Source organism: Papilio machaon, chromosome 15, assembly GCF_912999745.1.
Source record: "Papilio machaon chromosome 15, ilPapMach1.1, whole genome shotgun sequence".
Lineage (NCBI taxonomy): Eukaryota > Metazoa > Arthropoda > Insecta > Lepidoptera > Papilionidae > Papilio > Papilio machaon.
In genome coordinates this window covers 1032276-1051965 of record NC_060000.1, presented here as the reverse complement: position 1 = coordinate 1051965, position 19690 = coordinate 1032276, and the positions used below count along the sequence as shown (strand labels likewise).

At 34.4% G+C, this 19690-nt stretch overlaps 3 protein-coding genes across 3 annotated transcripts; all 3 read left to right on the top strand.

The window, feature by feature from the left end:
* Positions 1–2473: 2473 nt before the first annotated feature.
* LOC106718467 lies at positions 2474–6266 on the top strand. Its single transcript, XM_045681290.1, has 3 exons — positions 2474–2664; positions 5481–5689; positions 6084–6266. The coding sequence occupies exons 1-3, from the start codon at positions 2610–2612 to the stop codon at positions 6219–6221; spliced, it is 402 nt and encodes a 133-aa protein (XP_045537246.1). The 5' UTR covers positions 2474–2609; the 3' UTR covers positions 6222–6266.
* Positions 6267–6947: 681 nt separating this feature from the next.
* Positions 6948–8758, top strand: LOC106718501. The gene is made up of 3 exons (XM_014512591.2): positions 6948–7062; positions 7868–8088; positions 8581–8758. The coding sequence occupies exons 1-3, from the start codon at positions 7011–7013 to the stop codon at positions 8728–8730; spliced, it is 423 nt and encodes a 140-aa protein (XP_014368077.1). The 5' UTR covers positions 6948–7010; the 3' UTR covers positions 8731–8758.
* Positions 8759–9232: 474 nt separating this feature from the next.
* LOC106718367 lies at positions 9233–14133 on the top strand. The gene is made up of 6 exons (XM_014512439.2): positions 9233–9454; positions 10257–10416; positions 10513–10618; positions 10866–13560; positions 13634–13777; positions 13855–14133. The coding sequence occupies exons 2-6, from the start codon at positions 10272–10274 to the stop codon at positions 14074–14076; spliced, it is 3312 nt and encodes a 1103-aa protein (XP_014367925.2). The 5' UTR covers positions 9233–9454; positions 10257–10271; the 3' UTR covers positions 14077–14133.
* Positions 14134–19690: the final 5557 nt, after the last annotated feature.

The window sequence follows — 19690 nt, the reverse complement described above, 5'->3', positions numbered from 1 at the left end:
GTGTTGAGCCAGTGCGAGCTGCGAGGAGGAAGCGGCGGCAGATTGGCAGGAAGACCTGCGGCCCCACAATTGATGATCGCGAGACCAATCTTCTTGCACACCCGGACGACGTACTTACATTAAAAATAATGACATATCTCGGCTTTGCAAAGATAGTTGAGATTTTATAAAATATAAGTCTAAATTTAGGGTATCAGGTGGTAAAGGGCAGGTAAACGAACGAATTTTAGGTATCCTTATATCATTGTATTCCCTATTCCCTTGTTATCTATTTCTCACAAGCGACCGGAATTTATAATTGATCGCCGGTGTTTATATTAATTTATATTATTGTATAAATTTACGCTTAATGTCTATGGACATTTGACTATTGTGAGTAGCGTTGCGAGGCGTCCGGATAAAGCCGGACATAAGTAGGCTTTTTGATTGCGTGTCCGACCAAAATAAACGGTGAAAACTTTTTACATTTCCAAAACGAGAGTGTACCTATTAATATTGAGACAAAATTCTAAATAATACAGGGTGTCCGGCCTTTCTACCCAAATGTCCGGCCAAACTGGCTGGTCTGTCCGGCTAGTAGGTTTGGCGACCTGGCAACCCCAGTCGTTAGCCATATCCTAGCACAAGCCTATATCATTTTTGGATATATTTAAAAAAAAAATAATGTTCGAATTCCAAAAAATCTCCATATCTTGTTGGTGTGCGCAGGATACTGGATAATTTGCGTTTGGCACGCGGCTGCGGTGCGGTGTCGGCGCGTACATTACATTAATGTGCCGCCGTACAGGAAACGCTGCGTTTATTCCCTCCCACCTGCTTAGTCCTAGTATATATAACAAGAGATTTACACGATAAAATGATTACAATCTGTCTGATAAATATTAAATATGTAATCGAGCAATTACTTGTAAAGGCAGAGAACGTTTAAATTATCACGTTTCAATCATGGAAGCAGATTAAGACATTTAAAATGGTCATTATAGTAAACATTTTAACTAACAAAAATACAGCCTTTTTGTTTTTCTTCTTGGTATGTTATTTAAAATGACACGGCATTGTCTATTAGCTGTAATTTTAGTATGTTGCTATGTCGTAAGTTAATACTATAATCGTCGTTTAATCTGATGTTTTTTAATTTATATTTTGAAACATTAAGTAAATACGGTGAAGAATCTGTAATTAAACCATCTAAAAAACATATCGTTAAGAAAGAATTATGTAGAGTAATACGAAAAATACAATTAAGCTGAGAATAATACCATTTTGCTTGTATCCAAAGCAATAAGCGGTCAGAACGGACGATAGAGCGATGGATTGACATAGGGTGTGTCCTTTGCGACCTCAATGCGCCCTAATTGAATTGGTTCTCGTGTGTCAATTGAAACAACAGAAACTACAACTATAAATACATCTTACTATGTTACTAATATTATAAATGCGAATGTTTAGATGGATGGATGTTTGAAAGTATCTCCAGAAGGACTCAACGGATTTTGATGAAATTTAGCACAAAAGTAGAACATAGTCTGGAAGAACACATAGGTTACTTATTAAGTATTGTTTTAATTCCGCGCGGATGAGTTCGCGGGCGACAGCTAGTAATATGTAAGTTGTACATGTTACTAGTGGTTATTGTTTTGTTGACGTAAGTCTCTGTTAATTTAGATTTAGTATTTGTACTAAGGGACTATCTACAGTATGACCTACTTGTGGAACTACTATGGTTATTAGCTTTTGTTATGATTTGATTTTTCAAAATAGTTGTAATAAAATTGTATGCGGTTTTTTGCAACACATTGCTCATTATATATATCTTCTTGAAAATTTTGTATTCTGTTTTTCTCAGTTCGGTAATATCTACTATATTAAATAATCTTCTTTTAAGTACTTAATTATATTTCCTAACTATAAGTATTATTTCAACAATTAAATATTAAGTACATGATTCAACGATCAAAATAAGTTTGTATCGTAAGAGTACTTAGAGTCTAATTGTATCATAGAATCTAATCCAAACCAAGCTTGTAGCGACTGGTATAATTTTGATTCACTTAATCAGATTAATTTATTTGAATCACTGACAACATTTAGGTTAGTAAAAAGTGTCGTGACAACTTTTCGTAAGAATTTTTTCCGTCTAGCCCCCTTTCACAACGCGCGATAAGGAACTTCATTCCAATAACTTAATTCTAATCTTAACAATAAGAAAGTTATAAAGTCGTCAATAATGCAGTTCGATTAAAAGCTCATCTTGGAGGAAGTACTGCCGCTGCTCATATCCAGCCTGAATACTGATCCATTTCCATATCGAGGTCTGGGTCAGTACCTATTGCACAACTGGTGACATCCAGAGATGGATCTTCAGAGATATCCTAATTCAATTGTCAACGTCGCATATGTTAACCAATTTAACGGTGTATTACGGGCAATTGAATAAACGTCGCTCACCGTTCATCTAGATGATAGATATAACATCAAAGTGTGGGCTAGTAGCACCTAGTTGTTAGCCAGTCGTATTGCAGGCAGACGCGCGCGCGGTACTGGCCGGCGGGAACCGGCGCGAGCGGGTCCATTACTGGCGCGACTACCCGAACTCTCGACGCGACAAAATGGCGCAAGTGACGCTGTGCATTTTGGCGGTAATTTGTAGCTTACTCCACCAAGGTTTGTGTCATTATGATCAAATATTGGTGATTGATTCGGTGATTTTACAATGGATTGTAGAATTTTGTGATTTATATAGGAAACAATATGGCGATTTGATGTTTTAACGAAGTTTCATATCTAAAACATATATCTTTTTAAATTTGCGCTACGTAAAATTCATATAGAAAATTGAAGTTTAATATAACTACTAAAACAAAATGAAGCTAGTCTCTAATTTTTCACTTTGCTAAATCTACAGTTTTGATAAGGAATTAGAAAAATTTAAGATTTTTCCACATTAGTTTCCATTCATTACTAACTTATTTCTTTTTTTTGCTTATCTATACAAATATACCAGTAGCGCATTAGCTGCAATTATCATGCGAGTTTGGTTGAATTGTGATGATGTTTTACTAATGTTACAAATGCCAAAGTTTAGATGTATGTTTGTTAAAAGGTATCTTCAGAAGGGCTCAATGGATCTGTATGAAACTTGGCATAGATGCAGAACATAGTCTGGAAGAACATGTAGGCTACAAATTATTTTTTTTTATTCCGCGCGGATGTACTCACGGAAGTACTCACATAAACGTGCAACTTATTCGATCGTGTAAAAAATGTTTGGCAGGTTTTCATCATGAACACTAGATCATATTTTCAAATCTTTAAGAATTGTAGACATAGAAATAATAATAAATTATTGATATAGAAATGAGTAAAAACACGATATAGATATTTTTTATTTTTTTATGTTCCAAACCGTCGTGATAGTTGTCCATTGACACTATCTCAAATCTCCCAAATATAAAGTGAATTTGTTTTTTTATCTATTCAAAAGTTATGTAAAAACAAACTAGATAATTCCTAGCTTCTAGTTTTTGTTTAACGCGTAACATGTCGTTTAACGTACTGTTCCAGCATTCATTTACGTATTAATATTTTGTACTAAAGAGACTAGATTTAGGTTATGTCCTGAACTAAAGAGGTTACCTATACATTTTAGTACTGGCAACCCCGATATGAATATTAATATAAACGTTTATTCTATTAATAGTTTTGCGAATGACGTATCGCCGGAACTGTTTGATGGTTCATATTCAGTTCACAAATAGAATTTTACATCGAAACATGAAATAGTGTTTCGAGTGCGCACTTTAATACATCAATAAGTTGTGTAAAGTAAATATTGTAGGATATTCTAACAATGAAGATACTAAAGCCACTATCCACCTTCAGTTTTAACTGCACATTTCGACTGTACAGTAAAAACTGCTGGTGTGTAATATAGTTTTCAGCTATCTTCGGAACTCAATTTTAGGAGTAGCGGGACGCGGGGTATTGCGCACCGCAAAGATGACCTTGGGCCGCCAAGATATTTGAAAAGAACTATAACAAGCTTTATTAAAGGGTTTTAAACTCCGTGGGGTAAAGTCAGTCCTTTTGCACATTAAACTCGGATTCTTTAATTAATTATTCATATTGTAGGTTTCCTCTGTTGAAAAGGTATAAAACTTTATCATCTCTCGAATTCTCGTTGGAAAAAACAGCTAACAATTTGTCAATACAAGTTGTGGCCGTAAAATTAGACGAAAGTTACATATTCCATAAATTATTAGAACAATCTAAAGCAGAAAAATGAAGATCTCAGATAAAATACCTTTTATGTAGAAGAAGTAAGTATATAAAAGAAAAAAATAGTGTAAATAACACGTCTTATATAAAGCGATTATACGCCGACTTGATTAAAAATAAATATAAAACCACAATCAACCTTAAGTGGTCAAATCCAGAAGTATGTTGTGTGCGACTGCTTGTTACAAATATATTCCTTAAGGCGCTCCTGTAGTGAACTTTCGTATTCTTTCCTGTTTTACGCTTTCCAGAAAGCGTATTTTTCTACAGCAACACCTTAAATGATGAGTCCTGAAATTAATTCACAATCGACATCGTGCAAGTACAAAGTGTTATTATCTCAGTAACTAAGTTAAATTATTATTATTATCGTTTAAATAATTGTAGTGTATGCGTATTGAAGGTTCTTTGATTTGTACTTTTGTTTAAGCTAAAATTCTCATATCTTTATCGTACTGGTATATTTTCGAAGTAACTTAATATTTATATTAATCTAATTATAGTGACTACTCTAGTTACTTAAGATCAAAGATCCCCAAAAGGGTCAATATTGAACTTAAAGCATTGCTAATTCTCACTCTGTCTTCTTCTATTGACCTAAGTTACAATGAAAAATAATTATAATAACATTATTTGATCTTAAAAGTAGATAATTTAGCCATGGGGGTCTGTGGAAACGGTTCATTTTGGTAAAGGGGGTCACTTGTCCAAAATAGTTTGGGGATCCCTGCTCTAGATCTATCTTACTAATGTTATAAATGCGAATGTTTGTATGTTTGTTTGTTAGAAGGTATCTCCAGAATGGATACATAAATCTTGATGGAATTTGGTATAGACGTAGTACAGTTTGGAAGATTACATAAGCTAAGTGTAAGGTTCCCGTGGGATACGTTTGATTCTCATATTTACACGATAACCACGCAACGGTTCAACAGAACTAATTGAAATTTGGCACAGATATAGAATATAGAGTCGAGTAACACAAGATACTTTTCTTTCACCTTTTTTATTAATTCTGCTCTGACTAAGTCGCAAACAAAAACAAGTATATACTCTGTGAGATTGTTTTCTTGACACTACCACGACTTTATAATCTTTGCCTTCGTAAATTTCTCGATCGCGAGAGCCTAAAAAGTTATTACAGCTGCTACTGTAAAATCTCTGTTAAATTCATGTACTTTAAGGTTGACTTCTCCTTATAGGTCTGGCGATAGTGTGCTACCAGTGCAATAGCCACAATGACTCGCGATGCCTTCTTGAAAAGTTGCCAGACTCTCTGCGTCTGCCGTGCACCGGGCCTAAGGATACCATGTGCAGAAAGATCAAGCAGGTTGTCGAGTTCGAGATGAACGGCATGCCGCCCGACAGCCGCGTCATCAGAGGCTGCGGTTGGGACGACACTAGCTATAAGGTAGGCTACAGGAATTAGCGGCTTAGTACCCCTTGTTTTCATGATCATATAAGTCCCTACGGAGGAACTAAATAGAAATTAGAAGCAATTAGCTCTGAGTCAATCACGATGGCCTAGGTACTAATGCGGATTTTGAATTTCTTTGCATATATGTTTAGGTTGCATCACGATGTTTTCTTCCGGCATTCACTTGTAACCGTATTCGATTGAAGTCATTTGATACTGGTAAAAAGGAACCTAACTAGCTTCAGTTCATAAGAAACGAAGAAATAGAACACGTCTAGCAAAAATCACCTCGAACAAATGCATGTCGGATTACACGAGACACTGTGGTAAGGGTGGAATTACATAAAGCTTTGTACGTATTGGTAATGTTACTTCTCCATGTTCACAGGGTCGTTGCTACCAGCGGTCAGGTTTCGGCGGGAGACAGGAGGTGTGCTCTTGTTTGGAGGACGGCTGCAACTCAGCCTCGGTGCCTGTAGGAGCAACCGCTTTAATGTTACTCACATTCGCCTTGCTTAAGATTTAAACTTATAGATACTATAGTTACCATAGTTACCAGAATCCTAAGATAGTTGGTAAAAATATGGATCTGAATGTATTCATGGGTAAATTGCAGAAGATATGGATGTATATGTTAGAATTGTTAATGAATGGGATATCCTTGGATGATACAATTATGACTAAAGCCCATATGTGTTCTATATAAAACGCTAAGTAGCGAACCAATTAGCAGGTATCACGTTAAATGTCGAAGATACTCTAAAAGGTTTAGCAGCATTTTAACTTTATCTAACGAACCTTACCTCGAGTGTTAGTTCATGTAAATTGTAGATGGAAATTTTTATTAATTTTACTGTTGTGTTTGTTATCTGTGAGTATATTTATTAAAAAGTTTTTCATTTATTCGAGTTTTATTTATCAAATAGAACATGCAGAAGTGGTTTCCAATATTTCTAACATTTAATATAATTTATCTTAGCAACGAAGGACCTCGATTAAGGTCATGTCAACTAATAAATGCTTTTCTTCATAAAATCTGCATTAAAAGTCTACCGATAGTAGCACCAGAATTACTATTCAATTTTATTTAAGAATCTTTGTAAATAACTTCACAGAAAATCGTAACAAAATTAACGTAACAAATTGCATGCTTCCTTTGTACGATACAATGAGTTACGTCCTGTATCCGTATATAAAATGACACAATTGAAAGACCTGTGATATACATATATACTATAGTCTGTACAGAAGGCACGTAAGCTGCGATCTTGTCAGTCAGTGTGTCAGTCTGGCCTGGCAACGGAGAGGTGCAAGGATGGATAGTTTAGCAGTCACATTTCTTGTCGTTTGCGGATTCATCGAATATGGTATGCATTACTTTACATATATAAATATTAAATCCATAATTCTAGTGCTAAATGTTAAGTTCCAATTATTAAGTAAGATTACATTTTTGTTTTATTATCACGAGTCGGAATAAATTTTTACTCAACTTTTTATTCCCTTGATAATCCATAAGTTTATTTCATCCTTACATAAGTTTATTTTATAGGATTTTATCCTGATATCGAACCATTATATAATTAAAAGATTTATAAACAAGATTTCGTATTCATTTATTTTATTCAATCTCGAATCAACTTATGTCATCAATTGGGATATGAATCTATATATATAAAAGAAAGTTGTGTTAGTTACACCATTTATAACTCAAGAACGGCTGAACTGAATCGATTTGACTGAAAATTGGTGGGCAGGTAGCTTAGAACCAGGAAACGGACATAGGATAGGAATTTTTTCCCCGTTTTCTATATTTTATTTCGCGCGGACGGAGTCGCGGGTAAAAGCTAGTTTTATATATCCGACAATATCCGTCTCGATCCGGATTGCTACGTGATCAATGCTGAATGGATTTAAAGCGTTAGTCAGACGTTATTGAAAGAAGAAATAACTGAAATAAAATACAATGTATGTTATAAATTGTCTCCCAACTCTAAAATAGAAGAAGACAGAATAAATCTCTAGTAATTTATTTAAAATTCCTTTCATTCAGATAGTGTACTTAGTGAATTACACAGCGGCATATAAACCATCACTGCATCACCTGTATATGTTGATTTTCCCATGTTTTCACCATTTAAAGTAATACTTAATGTTCTCTATAATTTCCAGGATCAGCGATAATGTGCTACGAATGTAACAGCGCGACAAATACATACTGCAGTGCTGCTGTTCTGCCTGATAACTTGAAGAGGAACTGTTCGGAGCACGACCGCGGCATCACACATACACTTTGCAGGAAGATAGTGCAACAAGTTGAACACGCTGTCAATGGCAAGTACCCGGAGCAAAGGGTTATACGGTCATGCGGTTGGGATGAAACGAAGTACAAGGTAAGAAGATAAAGAATAGTTGGAAATTGTCGGAATGATGAGCACTGCGGTAATCTTACTATGGGTTTGGAATGTCCAAATACATTTCTATATGAGGGCAAACGAGCAGTGGGAACTTTGGTGTTATGGAAATCCGCAATGCCAGGGGCATGGGCGTCGCCAACCGATAATCTAGGCTAGATCTACCATTGATATGGTCTTATTCGAAGTATTTTTTATATCTATTTTACATTTTCAAATTCTCTAGGAGGGGTTAGCTTCCCCTTCCTATCCCTCTGGTGACGCCCATAGACAGAGGAAATGCTGATGCGTTGTAGGATTTTGAGAAAGAGGTACAAAAACTAATTTGTGTTCATCTCACTCTAAAATACAGATGGACAAACTTTTAGATATGTGTAATAATAGCTTCTCCAGAAATAGGAACGGTGGACGCAAAATACAATCCTATAATTTTTGAATAGAGTATATATTTGTACGTGGTTTCTATTCCAGGGTATGTGCTACCACCGTGCTGGGTATGGAGGACGTCAGGAGGTGTGTTCGTGCTTCAGTGATTTCTGCAACAACGGCCATGCTTTGACGTCATCCAGTCTTCTCACCGCAACGCTCCTAGCTTATTCCGGAATTGTCCTTGTTAGATAGTTTGTAAACAATACCAAAAGGGCTTAGTCACGAAAAGTTCTCTAAATAAAGAATTAAATAACTTGTTGTTTTTAATGTTTGAAGCTATAATTACTTTGTTTAACGTGTCTTCTATGGCACTTAACTTACTACTTGTATTCGTTTATTTTTTAAAACAGCTGAGGAAACAATCCTGTTAGCTAAAGTTCAATATTTTTTATTTGTTGTGGTTTTAATATTTGATGAGATTTTTAAGAGACTATCTCTTAAAAATCTCATCAAATTTTACTACCTTTATATACCTAAAAATTTATTAGAAATTATTATATTATTCGCAATGAATCTTTATGAAGTTCCTATGGCATACAAACTAACAGTCAAATAGCCACTAAAAAGCAAAATTCGAATGACATCCAACTCGGCAAACAAATGAACAAGATCATATGGTTGGTTTCAATTATTTGGCAAGTCAGACATTATTCAGTACAAATCTAAGATCGACCGTGATTTTAGACTTCTTTAAAACGCTTATTCATTTAGAAAATAAGGAAGACAATAGCATCGCACGCGACAAATCGAGTGAAATCATTTCCACTAATAAATAAGAATAGATTGCTTTTTTTGTAAAAAAAAATTGCTATATTTCCGTCAGCCGAATTGGCTTTAAGTAGAAGGAATAGTTTTTTTAATTTGTACAATGTTCTAACACGGACCTCCTGCATAGGAACCAGTTGAATCACAAAAGGTGAGTGGCAGAGATCCTAAAATGATAAATTTTGATTCCAATCAGTATAAATCTTATTGCAAGCTCTTAAAACCTTAATACTTGTTAAAATTAGAAGTAGTTTTGCTTAAATTTACGAAAATTCTTGATTTTAACGATAATGTTGGTCAAAAATCCTTTGATGACATTTTTCACACGGACCATCTAGATTTTATGAAAATTGCCAAATGAATTTTTTTAGCGAAAATTTTTAGCAATCCTTCCTGCATAAATCATTGCAAGATATTTTTTTTAATTTTTTCGTTTTTTTACAACGGAGCATTCTTTCGGTAGAATCAATTGAAAATACGTGAGTTTCTAAATTAATAAGTTCCTGAAATTTAAGTGTAGAAGGTAACCAATTCAAGGATATGAAGTCTTCTTCTTCTTGAAGAATTCTTCGTATTAGGGTGTCATATTTGAAATGGCGGAGAACTAAGATTTTTTTAAAGAAAAAACATTTAAGAATAGGAAATGAGAAGAGAGAAAGAGTAAGGGCAAAAGGTCACGGAAGCAACGGAAGGCATATTTTATATTATATTTTTAATTGAAGCGAACAAAAGGAAAATGTTTAGAAATAACGAAAAAAATTTCCACATACTATATTAAGCATTAGGCGATTTCAAATAGGGCACAATATTATATTGACTCCTAGGACAGATAGTCTACGAAACACTTGCATCGCTCATAAAAGAAACAAATTCATCATGAAATAGAATATTAGTATTAAATTTTAAGTATATAGGCTATTAAAAACAGTCATCTATTTTAAACCAATTTGCAGCAATACCGTAGCCAAATGCAAGATTATGGCAGCGAGGGTTCGAGTAAGCCTGGTGAGAGCCGCGGCGGGAAAGCGGAGGCGGGCAGGGCGAGCGCGCACCACGGCGACTGCTACCAAGGACCCTCGCATCAGTATCCCTTGATGACGCAGAAGACCTTTAGTAAGACACTTCTTTTTCAAACATGTTGCGCTTCACCATTAGCAGCCGAAATCAATACTTGATATGAAACCATTAAATTAAATTAAATTTTCTTAGGTGGCAGCAGCAAAGAATTACCTGAACAAAACCCTGGAAATTACAGCAGAGGTACTCCTGGAATATACGAAACCTCTTCCTCCAGCCAGCAGTATCAGAATCCAAGGTATTGACACAATATTATACGTTATTTTGTACGGGTCAGATAGCAAGTATTACGGTCTATTTTTCTTCGTAGTTGGAAATTCCGGTATCCGATTTATTAATCACGTACAATGTTATTTAAAATTTGGATAACAGATTACAAATATAGAATTGCCCTGCTCTGACGGCTGTCAAAATGTATGTTTTATATTATACAAAAATTTTATTAAGATAAATTGAATTTTATTTAATTTATTAAAATATTTTAGGTACAATAATCCATCGGTTCCAACATTCAGCTCACCACCTAATTCTCCTCTCGTGGGTTTGGTTTTTGACCCTTCTTCATCGAGCTACAGCGGACCGGGGATAATGACTGATCGTCTTAATTCTGACAGACGCTCTCAGAGTTCGTGGTCCACTTCTAACCAGGAGCCGATTGGAACCGGAGCCAAAAAGAAAATCGTAAAGAGTCAAGACACAAAGAATGCTTACAGTAGTGATATTCGTTATCACGAACGATACAAAGACAACAGTACCGAAATAGAACGTTTAAGAAAACAGGACAAGACACTGAAATCTGAGTCTACGTCAAGTCTTGACTTTTTTCTCGAAGGTGAAAGAATGGTTTCGGAACTCTGTAATATATCCGATCCAAATGCAAATCTACGAAGCGATGCTGGTAATTCCAAACAGAATACAAAGACGATTAATCAAGAAGATGATAAAAATAGCCGCTGTGGATCGTCCGATGTTCTTCTGACTGCTTTAGATAAAATTGTTATTCACGATCAGATTCCAAACCAAATCGTACAATTAGCTATAGAAGCCTGCACAGATGCTGAAAATATAGCAATAGCGCATCACAACAGGCCCTGCTTCAAAAATATACATTCCATTTGCGCCAAAACTAGATCCAATGTTCAAAAACCAGACAGCGCAGTCGCCAACTTACATTCCCAAGGCATACCGTGGGTAATAAAAAACTTTATTTTCTCCTTTGTACGTATTCTCGACGGTTGGAAAGGTGTTAAAGAATTGCTGAGCGAAAAACACGACACATTCTCGAGAATTGAAAACAAATACTACAGCCCTAATATACGAGAATGCTTCGTCCAATGGCAAGCGGTCACTAAAGAAATGTTGACTCATATTTATAAAACTTTCAAATGTCTAGACCATGGCTTTACAATGGAGCAAAAAAGTTTCACTCATAACTATTATGCCACAAATTCCGCAGCTCCTAGACACCAAAATCCAAATAAATTTCAACAAACTAAGCCACATGTTAGTACCCCGAGACCAGTTAACGTGTCACCTCAACTTTACAACGCAATACAGCCGCCGTGGATTCAAAATCAAAATCAAGTCGTTTGTCAATCATTTAACGATGGGCCTTGGCCGGCTCGATCAGGGGTGAGCTATAAAAAGTTTCCCGTAGCACCACCGCAGAATTCCCATAACTTTTATCCCCTGAGCGATCAATCTGAAATAGACTCGTTTCAAAGATCTCAAATAAAATGCGACCCTTGCAACGTTCGCGAGACGAAACCTCGCCAATCTTGGACTATTTCAAATATGCCTGACTTCCGTGTTTTAGAAAGCATGTGTTACGCGGATCAAAGAGAATTATACAACCAACTTAAACATAAAATGGATGCAGAACTCGGCAAGGCTCCTGGTCAACCTCTTTTGGGAAATACGCCATGCGATATGATGCACCGTAAAGACTTAGATCTTAAAGCTAAAATGATACCTTTAAGTCACGTGGAAAAAACTTTAATTCCAAGCATGGCATCGAATAACGAAGTACGAGGATGTTATGTACAAAAAAATAATAGTTGTGGCGACACAAAAGAAGAGGCTGATTTTTTTGCGGCGTGGGGTCAGATGGTTCAAAAAGAACCCAATGAATTTATAACTCATCATTCGCACAACATTCAGATTCCGTCTAATGTTGTGCTTCCTACTAATATATCTGGCCCCGTGCAATTTATTGATCCTGAAAATGATGAGTTTCATGAAATGAGTAAAGTTTATATGAAACCTGGAAGTTATAAAGTTCCAATAAAACCTGCCGATCCTGTTACACCTTTCGGTATAGGTAATTCTCAAGACGTAACCTTTGATAACTGCATTGACGATAATGCAGCTATGAAATTGAAAGTACCATTTCCTCCAGTAACATTGGCACCGCAGCCAAAATATAATATGGAATCATGGCCGTGTTTGATACCCAGACGTTCGGATGACGTAATGGGTGAAGATCAAAAAATGGTTGCCAGACCGTTACTACCAGGTTTGGACTTAAGAAACGTAGATACTCTGGATGTTCTGAGCGCGTTGACATCAGACCGTGCATGGGAAGCTGCAAAACAATCGGTGCCAAAATTTGTAGATCTTTTACAGGAGGGTTCTAAATCAGATACAGCTCGATTGTATGATGCTTTAGGACTTGGTGGCAGCGACGAATATTCCGATGAGTTTAAAGAGGCAAAAAGCAAAATAGAAAGTAACGACCTTGGACCTTGGACGACAGAAGCACACAATAAGAATTTTGCAATGAAATCCTTACCTGATTTATGGGATGTAGACAAAGGTAATGCAGTGCAAAGCGAGTGCACGGGTCAGCCGCACACTGATTGTGGCACGACTAAAAACTCGGACCAAGAAATAAAACCGTTCGATAGAAATGAATACAATGAGACATCTTTACCTAAGAATGCAGAAACGAAAGAGAATGTACGTTGTCCTAGTTTTGATCATACCGGCAACTATATTCGAGACGACAAGGAGAAGAAATCTATTGGTAAATCCAAGGTATCTGTATCCGGCATGTGGTACCATCCTAAAAAGAAGAAGCCTCTTCCGGCTTCTGTTAATAAAAAATTTGAATATATTTTGAAAAAGTTTTCTCAAATTAATGAATATACTTTTATTCAACACGATATGGATATAAAAGTGGTAAGACAAAAATGCTTTCATGTCAATTTTTGTTTAAATGTACGTATTAATTTTCATTTTATTTTACTTGCAGGCTCCGAGATTTTATGAAGTTGTCAAATATCCAATGTGTCTTCACGATATATCAACTAAATTGAAAAATTCCTCGTACAATGATTATGACCAAGTCGTTCAAGATTTTAGACGAATCTTTAACAACGTTAGACTGTATCTTAAGGTTTGTTTGTTTTATGTGTTAACTAATTCTAACGGTATGATTTCCTTTTTTTTATATTATTCAACATTTATTTGCAGACGTATCCAGATGCAGCAATGAAGAAAAATATAAACAAACTTTCAGCGGACTTTGATAGAATGTTGAACGATGAATTTCAGAATAAATCAGAGTCTAAACCTAAAGCTCAAGATGGGATCGAGAATCTTGATAATTGCAGCAAGAAAACTGAAAAAGACAATATTCCTAAAAATAACGAACATAATACTGAAACAAACAGGAAAGATTCCAAGCCCAAATGAGGTACTGAGAGGTGGACGTCTCAATTATGTTATGGTCAGTTGAAGTAAATTTTAACAGTTGCACAGATTTCGAATGAAACTTTCGTAGATTATTTTGGATATGTATTTTAATGATTTTATTTATTTTTTTTATTTCCTCACTAGAAAAATCTAGTTGACAACAAAGTTTAAAACGACTAATCATTAATAAACTAAAATTATACATCAAATGTATACAATAAAAATTGTTATTTTATAAGAAATCTAGTCACTCGTTGATGTTTTAAAAACAAATGTCAGTGAAGTTATCGGAACTTAGAATTAATAAGATAATTATAGTAATTTGTAAGTGCTTGCCATTTTCTATTTTGTCTTAATACTTGAATTACAAGATTCATTGTTATATTTTATGATTTATCGCATATTTTTAGTAATATTCTTCATTCTCTTAATTTCTTGTTGAATAAAAAATATCCTTTTAGAATGCAGGAAACAAATTTATGTTTTGTTCTGCAGCCCACGGAACATTTTCTTTCTCATTTTCAGAATCCCTTCGTGCTAATCACAATACTACAATGTGCGTGTGTGTTTGTGTGTCTATAGTCATTTGTTTATTTTGTATCGTATCTGTGATGTATGTTTAGGTAAAAGTTTATAATTTGAATCGATTTGACGCGCAGTCTGCGGTTGATACGAATGCATGTACATAGTAAATGAATTTGTAATAAATTGAACACAAACATAACTGTCAATGACTACACCCATTTTTACAACGCGATCTTAGGTACGGAGTAATTGTTAAATCAGAAGAAGCTTGCCGCAAATGTTTGGGCAAATGTTTGATCGTATTGGAGTCGGTTTTGCTTTAATACTTTGCGATAGTCTTCTTTTGATTTTTTAATTCTATAAAAAGTTTATATATTTACGTGCTGCGTATTTTTTTTAATTCGTTTGTTCCTTTAATGTTCCTCGTTAGTATTTAAATATATTTTTGAGTCCATTTTACCTGCCATAGACAATAAGTGAATTGCTTAGGACGTCGACATTTGATATAGTTTGGCCGCTGTTTTATTGAAACTTTACAAATTCAAAAAAACTCAAAACTGACGCTCGAGATAATTTTAAGTATTCATTAAGTTGTGATTTTATTATTTAGCTTATTTATTTAAAATTATGGCAAGGAAGTCCTAGGGAAATAAAGCAATTGTTTTAATATTGTGTGTTTTATTGCAAGTTGCAGATATTGTAAGGAGATAGGGGCGTTTATCACCGTAATAAATGATAATCTTCATAAATGATTATCTTTTACATTATGTATTGTATGTTTTTAATCTAACATGATGTTTTCGACCGTGACTGATTGGTACGTGAACATGACATTTGCACAACACCTTTTTTTTCAGAGAGGAATGCTTTATGCATACTCCGCGCCCCGGGGGGGGGGCGCGGTATGTGGGATTCTCTTCCTTATTAGAAGCATACCCACTAAACCTCTCTGTTCCTCCAACGCATCGAGACCACGGGCACGCTTTCGCTTTCGTCCGCGATCCCGTCAGCGTCAGCTGCCGAGGCAGCTCCCTCACGGGGATTCGCACAACACCTATTGTAACATATTACATAGAGAAAGTGGGCTACAACCTGACCTGTACACATAGATTGGCTATAAACAGTGGTATTTTGTACCATGTTATTCGCCATTTCGTTGAAGATTCCAGTTGATAGCGGTGGTGAGAAGTCAAACTAATAGAGATAAAATTAATAGAATAGTTTTAAGTCTTAAATTTTAACAACTTTAAGAAACGAAGCAAAGGGAGTCATCTTTATAACGACCTATCCATTTGTAGAGATCATTGGATCAAATGATGTAACTAACACCTCTTTCATTAAATATAAAATGTGTCCAAATCCGTTTTGTAGTTCCAGAGATTTGTATATTCGAAATCTTCTGGTTTCTTTAAGTATACTCACGAATGGAGGTATCACAAGCACTCAACACCGAGGTGTAAGTGTATGAAAGTGGAAGAAGCAAGAAAGGTGTGCCAGGACCGCGCCATCTTGAATTCTATGGTAAAGACAGAGGCCTTCCCCAATCGGTTATGGGCGCGAGATGTGTTAAATACATATTGATTTTTATGTTTACCTTTAATAATACAACAACATAACTCACGCCCGTAAACCGGAGGAGTAGGCAGAGACCACGGACCTCCATTTGGCACGGTCCTGACAAACCTCTCTCGCTAACGTTCATTAACGTAAACGTAACGCTCGTTTAATAACGGTATTCTTAGAATTAGATAAGTATTGCCGAAATAGATTATCACAGTGACGTGGTTCAGGAAAATATAATTTGTAAACGCAGTTATTGACAAATAAAATTTATTGTAAATAGGTACAGAAAATTCGCAATCAAAGTAACAAAAGACCTTTATTTCACAATTTCCGGGCCAATTTCGATATACAATGTAATAAATTAAATATGGCCTCTAATAAAAGTAATGATTTTATGACAATAGTTGAATGTCATGTTATTCTAAGAAAATAAGTGTGTGTTAATCAGATTAGAGATAATAACACGCAATACACTTTTCCTGGTGGATAATCTAAATAACAGGGAAAGTTTTGACCGATTTTCAACACAAATTGCACAATAAAAAATATCATAATTTTTAACTGATAGTTCAAAGATTTAACCTTAAGTTTCTGAGACCATAATCCACGTTTAAAACATTATCTCTGTTTTGTCAAAGATAATGAGAGGGATGACGTTATAAAACGGATATTTTGACCTCAGAAACCAACGGTAAGCCCGCTAAGGACGTTGAGTTAACTGAACAGTTGAACTGAACAAGTTTAATGACATTAAAAACTCACCGGACCATGAAAAAACTGATAAATGTGGTCCTAGCACGAGTATTTGTGAAAATCGCCTTCGTAGCGTCATCGTCGATTATGTCAAAATTAGTATGAGATTTTTTGGTGTACTTTACGACCGATAGGGGGCGCTGCACAAATTTTAATACAAATTTTGTCGACGAATACACGATAGTATTGTCACAACTATTCGTGCTAGGTCCACTATTTGAACATTATGTTTCAGCTAAGGTTGTCAATTTTCAATATACGTAGATCCAAACAAAGGTTTAAGAAACCGTGAACTTTCATGTAATACATACTAACTCTGGAGTTGATTTTCGTAAACATCGTTTACGGACCAAGGGCTTGACTTTCACCGTTCAATTATTATATTTTTAAGCCAAATTAAACCGATTCTGATCCGATTATTTACGCTCTCTCCAATTAAATGTGTTTCAGTAAACGAAGATTATAAAAATCTTAATAACTATTTGTATTATTCCAAATTAAAAACAATTTTTGAGACAATAACAATCTATTAACTTCTGTGCCTGTGTGAAAAAGAGCAATGAAATAATCAAAAACCTGTCTTGAATAGAAATCGAACTGGTTTACAAATAATATAGGTTAGAAATCAACTTTTTACAAATTTTTCATTTTAAAGTTAATTTTCCTTCCATTACCAATGAATCAATCAATAATAAAAAAACTTAAATGATTTTAAACAAATCTTATAATCCTATTGTTTATTGAAATCAGATAAAAAGCTTATTATTGATAAAAAACAATCAATTAATAAAATAAGTTTTTTTTTGTCAATATCCTGCTGATGATAGAACTGACTTATATTAACCTAATTATGATTAATTTAAAATATTTTTATAATAGAGATGTTGAATTTACGGGTGTTTTTGCAATAAAAACCTATGATTATGTAATATAACATTTTAGAATTATAAAATGCTGTCTACAAGAAACACTTTATGTCGTTATCTTTAATATTTCAAAGAAAGAAAGAAAGAAAGAAAGAAAGAAAGAAAGAAAGAAAGAAAGAAAGAAAGTAGGAAAGAAAGATAGAAAGAAAGAAAGAAAGAAAGAAAGAAAGAAAGAAAGAAAGATAGAAAGAAAGAAAGAAAGGAGGAAAGAAACATAAGAAATAATAAACATTTATTACCACACAAAGAACATAAAACACACGCAAGGTACAAACTTGATACAAAATAGGGATGACATGTTTTTAACAGGTATTTTGGTCAATGAAAACTCAAGATGATTAGAGATTATAATCTGCAACTACGCCTTACTTTTTTTTATTATAAACTTTCTTCCTTATACAAAACTTTTATGGTTTTGTGGCTGATTAAATGATAGAAAAGTCCCGAAATTAACGTTATCTTTAGCAACATAAAACAATAGTATGGACAATAAGAATTACATTTTTTTATTATATGTCACAATCACTGTGATATTTTTGTGTTTTTACTCATAAATATACGAATAATATTTAAATAATTAAAACAATTATGTCATTGTTTAAGAATAAGTAACAATTAGTTATTGGTTGCTGTAATTACTACGAAACGAGAAGTTTTTAGCCGACTTCAAAAAGAAGGAGGTTATCAATTCGACTGTATTTTTTTTTTTTTTTATGTGTGTTACCGCGAAACTCGGCCCCTGGTGGTCCGATTTTGATAAAAATTATTTTAATCGAAAGGAAGTGCTTGCAGGTGGGTCCCATTTTTTTGCTTTTTTTTTTAAAATAACTAGAAGACTAGTAGATTTTGAATATAGCTTCAAAATTTGTTGCGGAAATTAGGGACATTTTTGCTTTCAGCGCTTACGTAGGCTAAACTATAGGACCTACATAAAAATGATGTATGGCGAATTGTAGCTCTTTAAATGTGCTAAATAAAAGTCCGCGATAACATATATCTATCTTTTATAGTTTTCTCACAATAACCATTTTTTTCTTTAGAAACATTAATTAAATTCATGCCCTATTTCCGACGCTATTATTCAAGTTCAGTATTAACCCTTATGTAAATAAATATGTTCATTATCAAGAGAATTAAATGTAGATTATATTTGCAATTGAAACTATATCATTCTGTCTAATAGTTTAGGAGATATCGTAAGAATAAAATTACGCGGAAACGAAAAATGCTACATCGCGTTACAATGAATAGCACAAATTTGCTTTCTGGGCTTACGTAGGTCAAACTATATGACCTACATTAAAATGATGTATGGAGTAATTATAGATCCTTAAATTTGCTAAATAAAAGGATAGGTGGCATATATCTATCATCTATGGATGTCTCACAAAAACCATGTTAATGTGAACAAACTTCGATTAAAATGCACACGAAAAACAGCGTCGTAAGCTTACGGCGCTATTATATTATATTCGATATGAATCCTTATCCAAATAAATATGTTTGATGGCTAGAGTATTAAATGCAGATTACATTAGCCTTTAAACTATGTAATTCTGATCAATAGTTTGGAAGATATTAAATAATTAAAAACTACGCGCATTCGAAAAATGCTAGTGCGGCGCGCGGCTGGACAAAATTAAAGGCAAGCTACGATGTATTAGTTCGTTAATTTTCAATTTGTATACCGATTTTGATAATTATTTCATTGTTTAAAGGATAAGTGGTTATCTGCTGCATCTAAATTAGTTTTTGAATTGAAGTACACACATATTAAATAGGAAAGTCCTTTTCTTTATTTGTCTTATTTATGTCCTTATACGTATTAAGGAAATTTGTAATTAAAC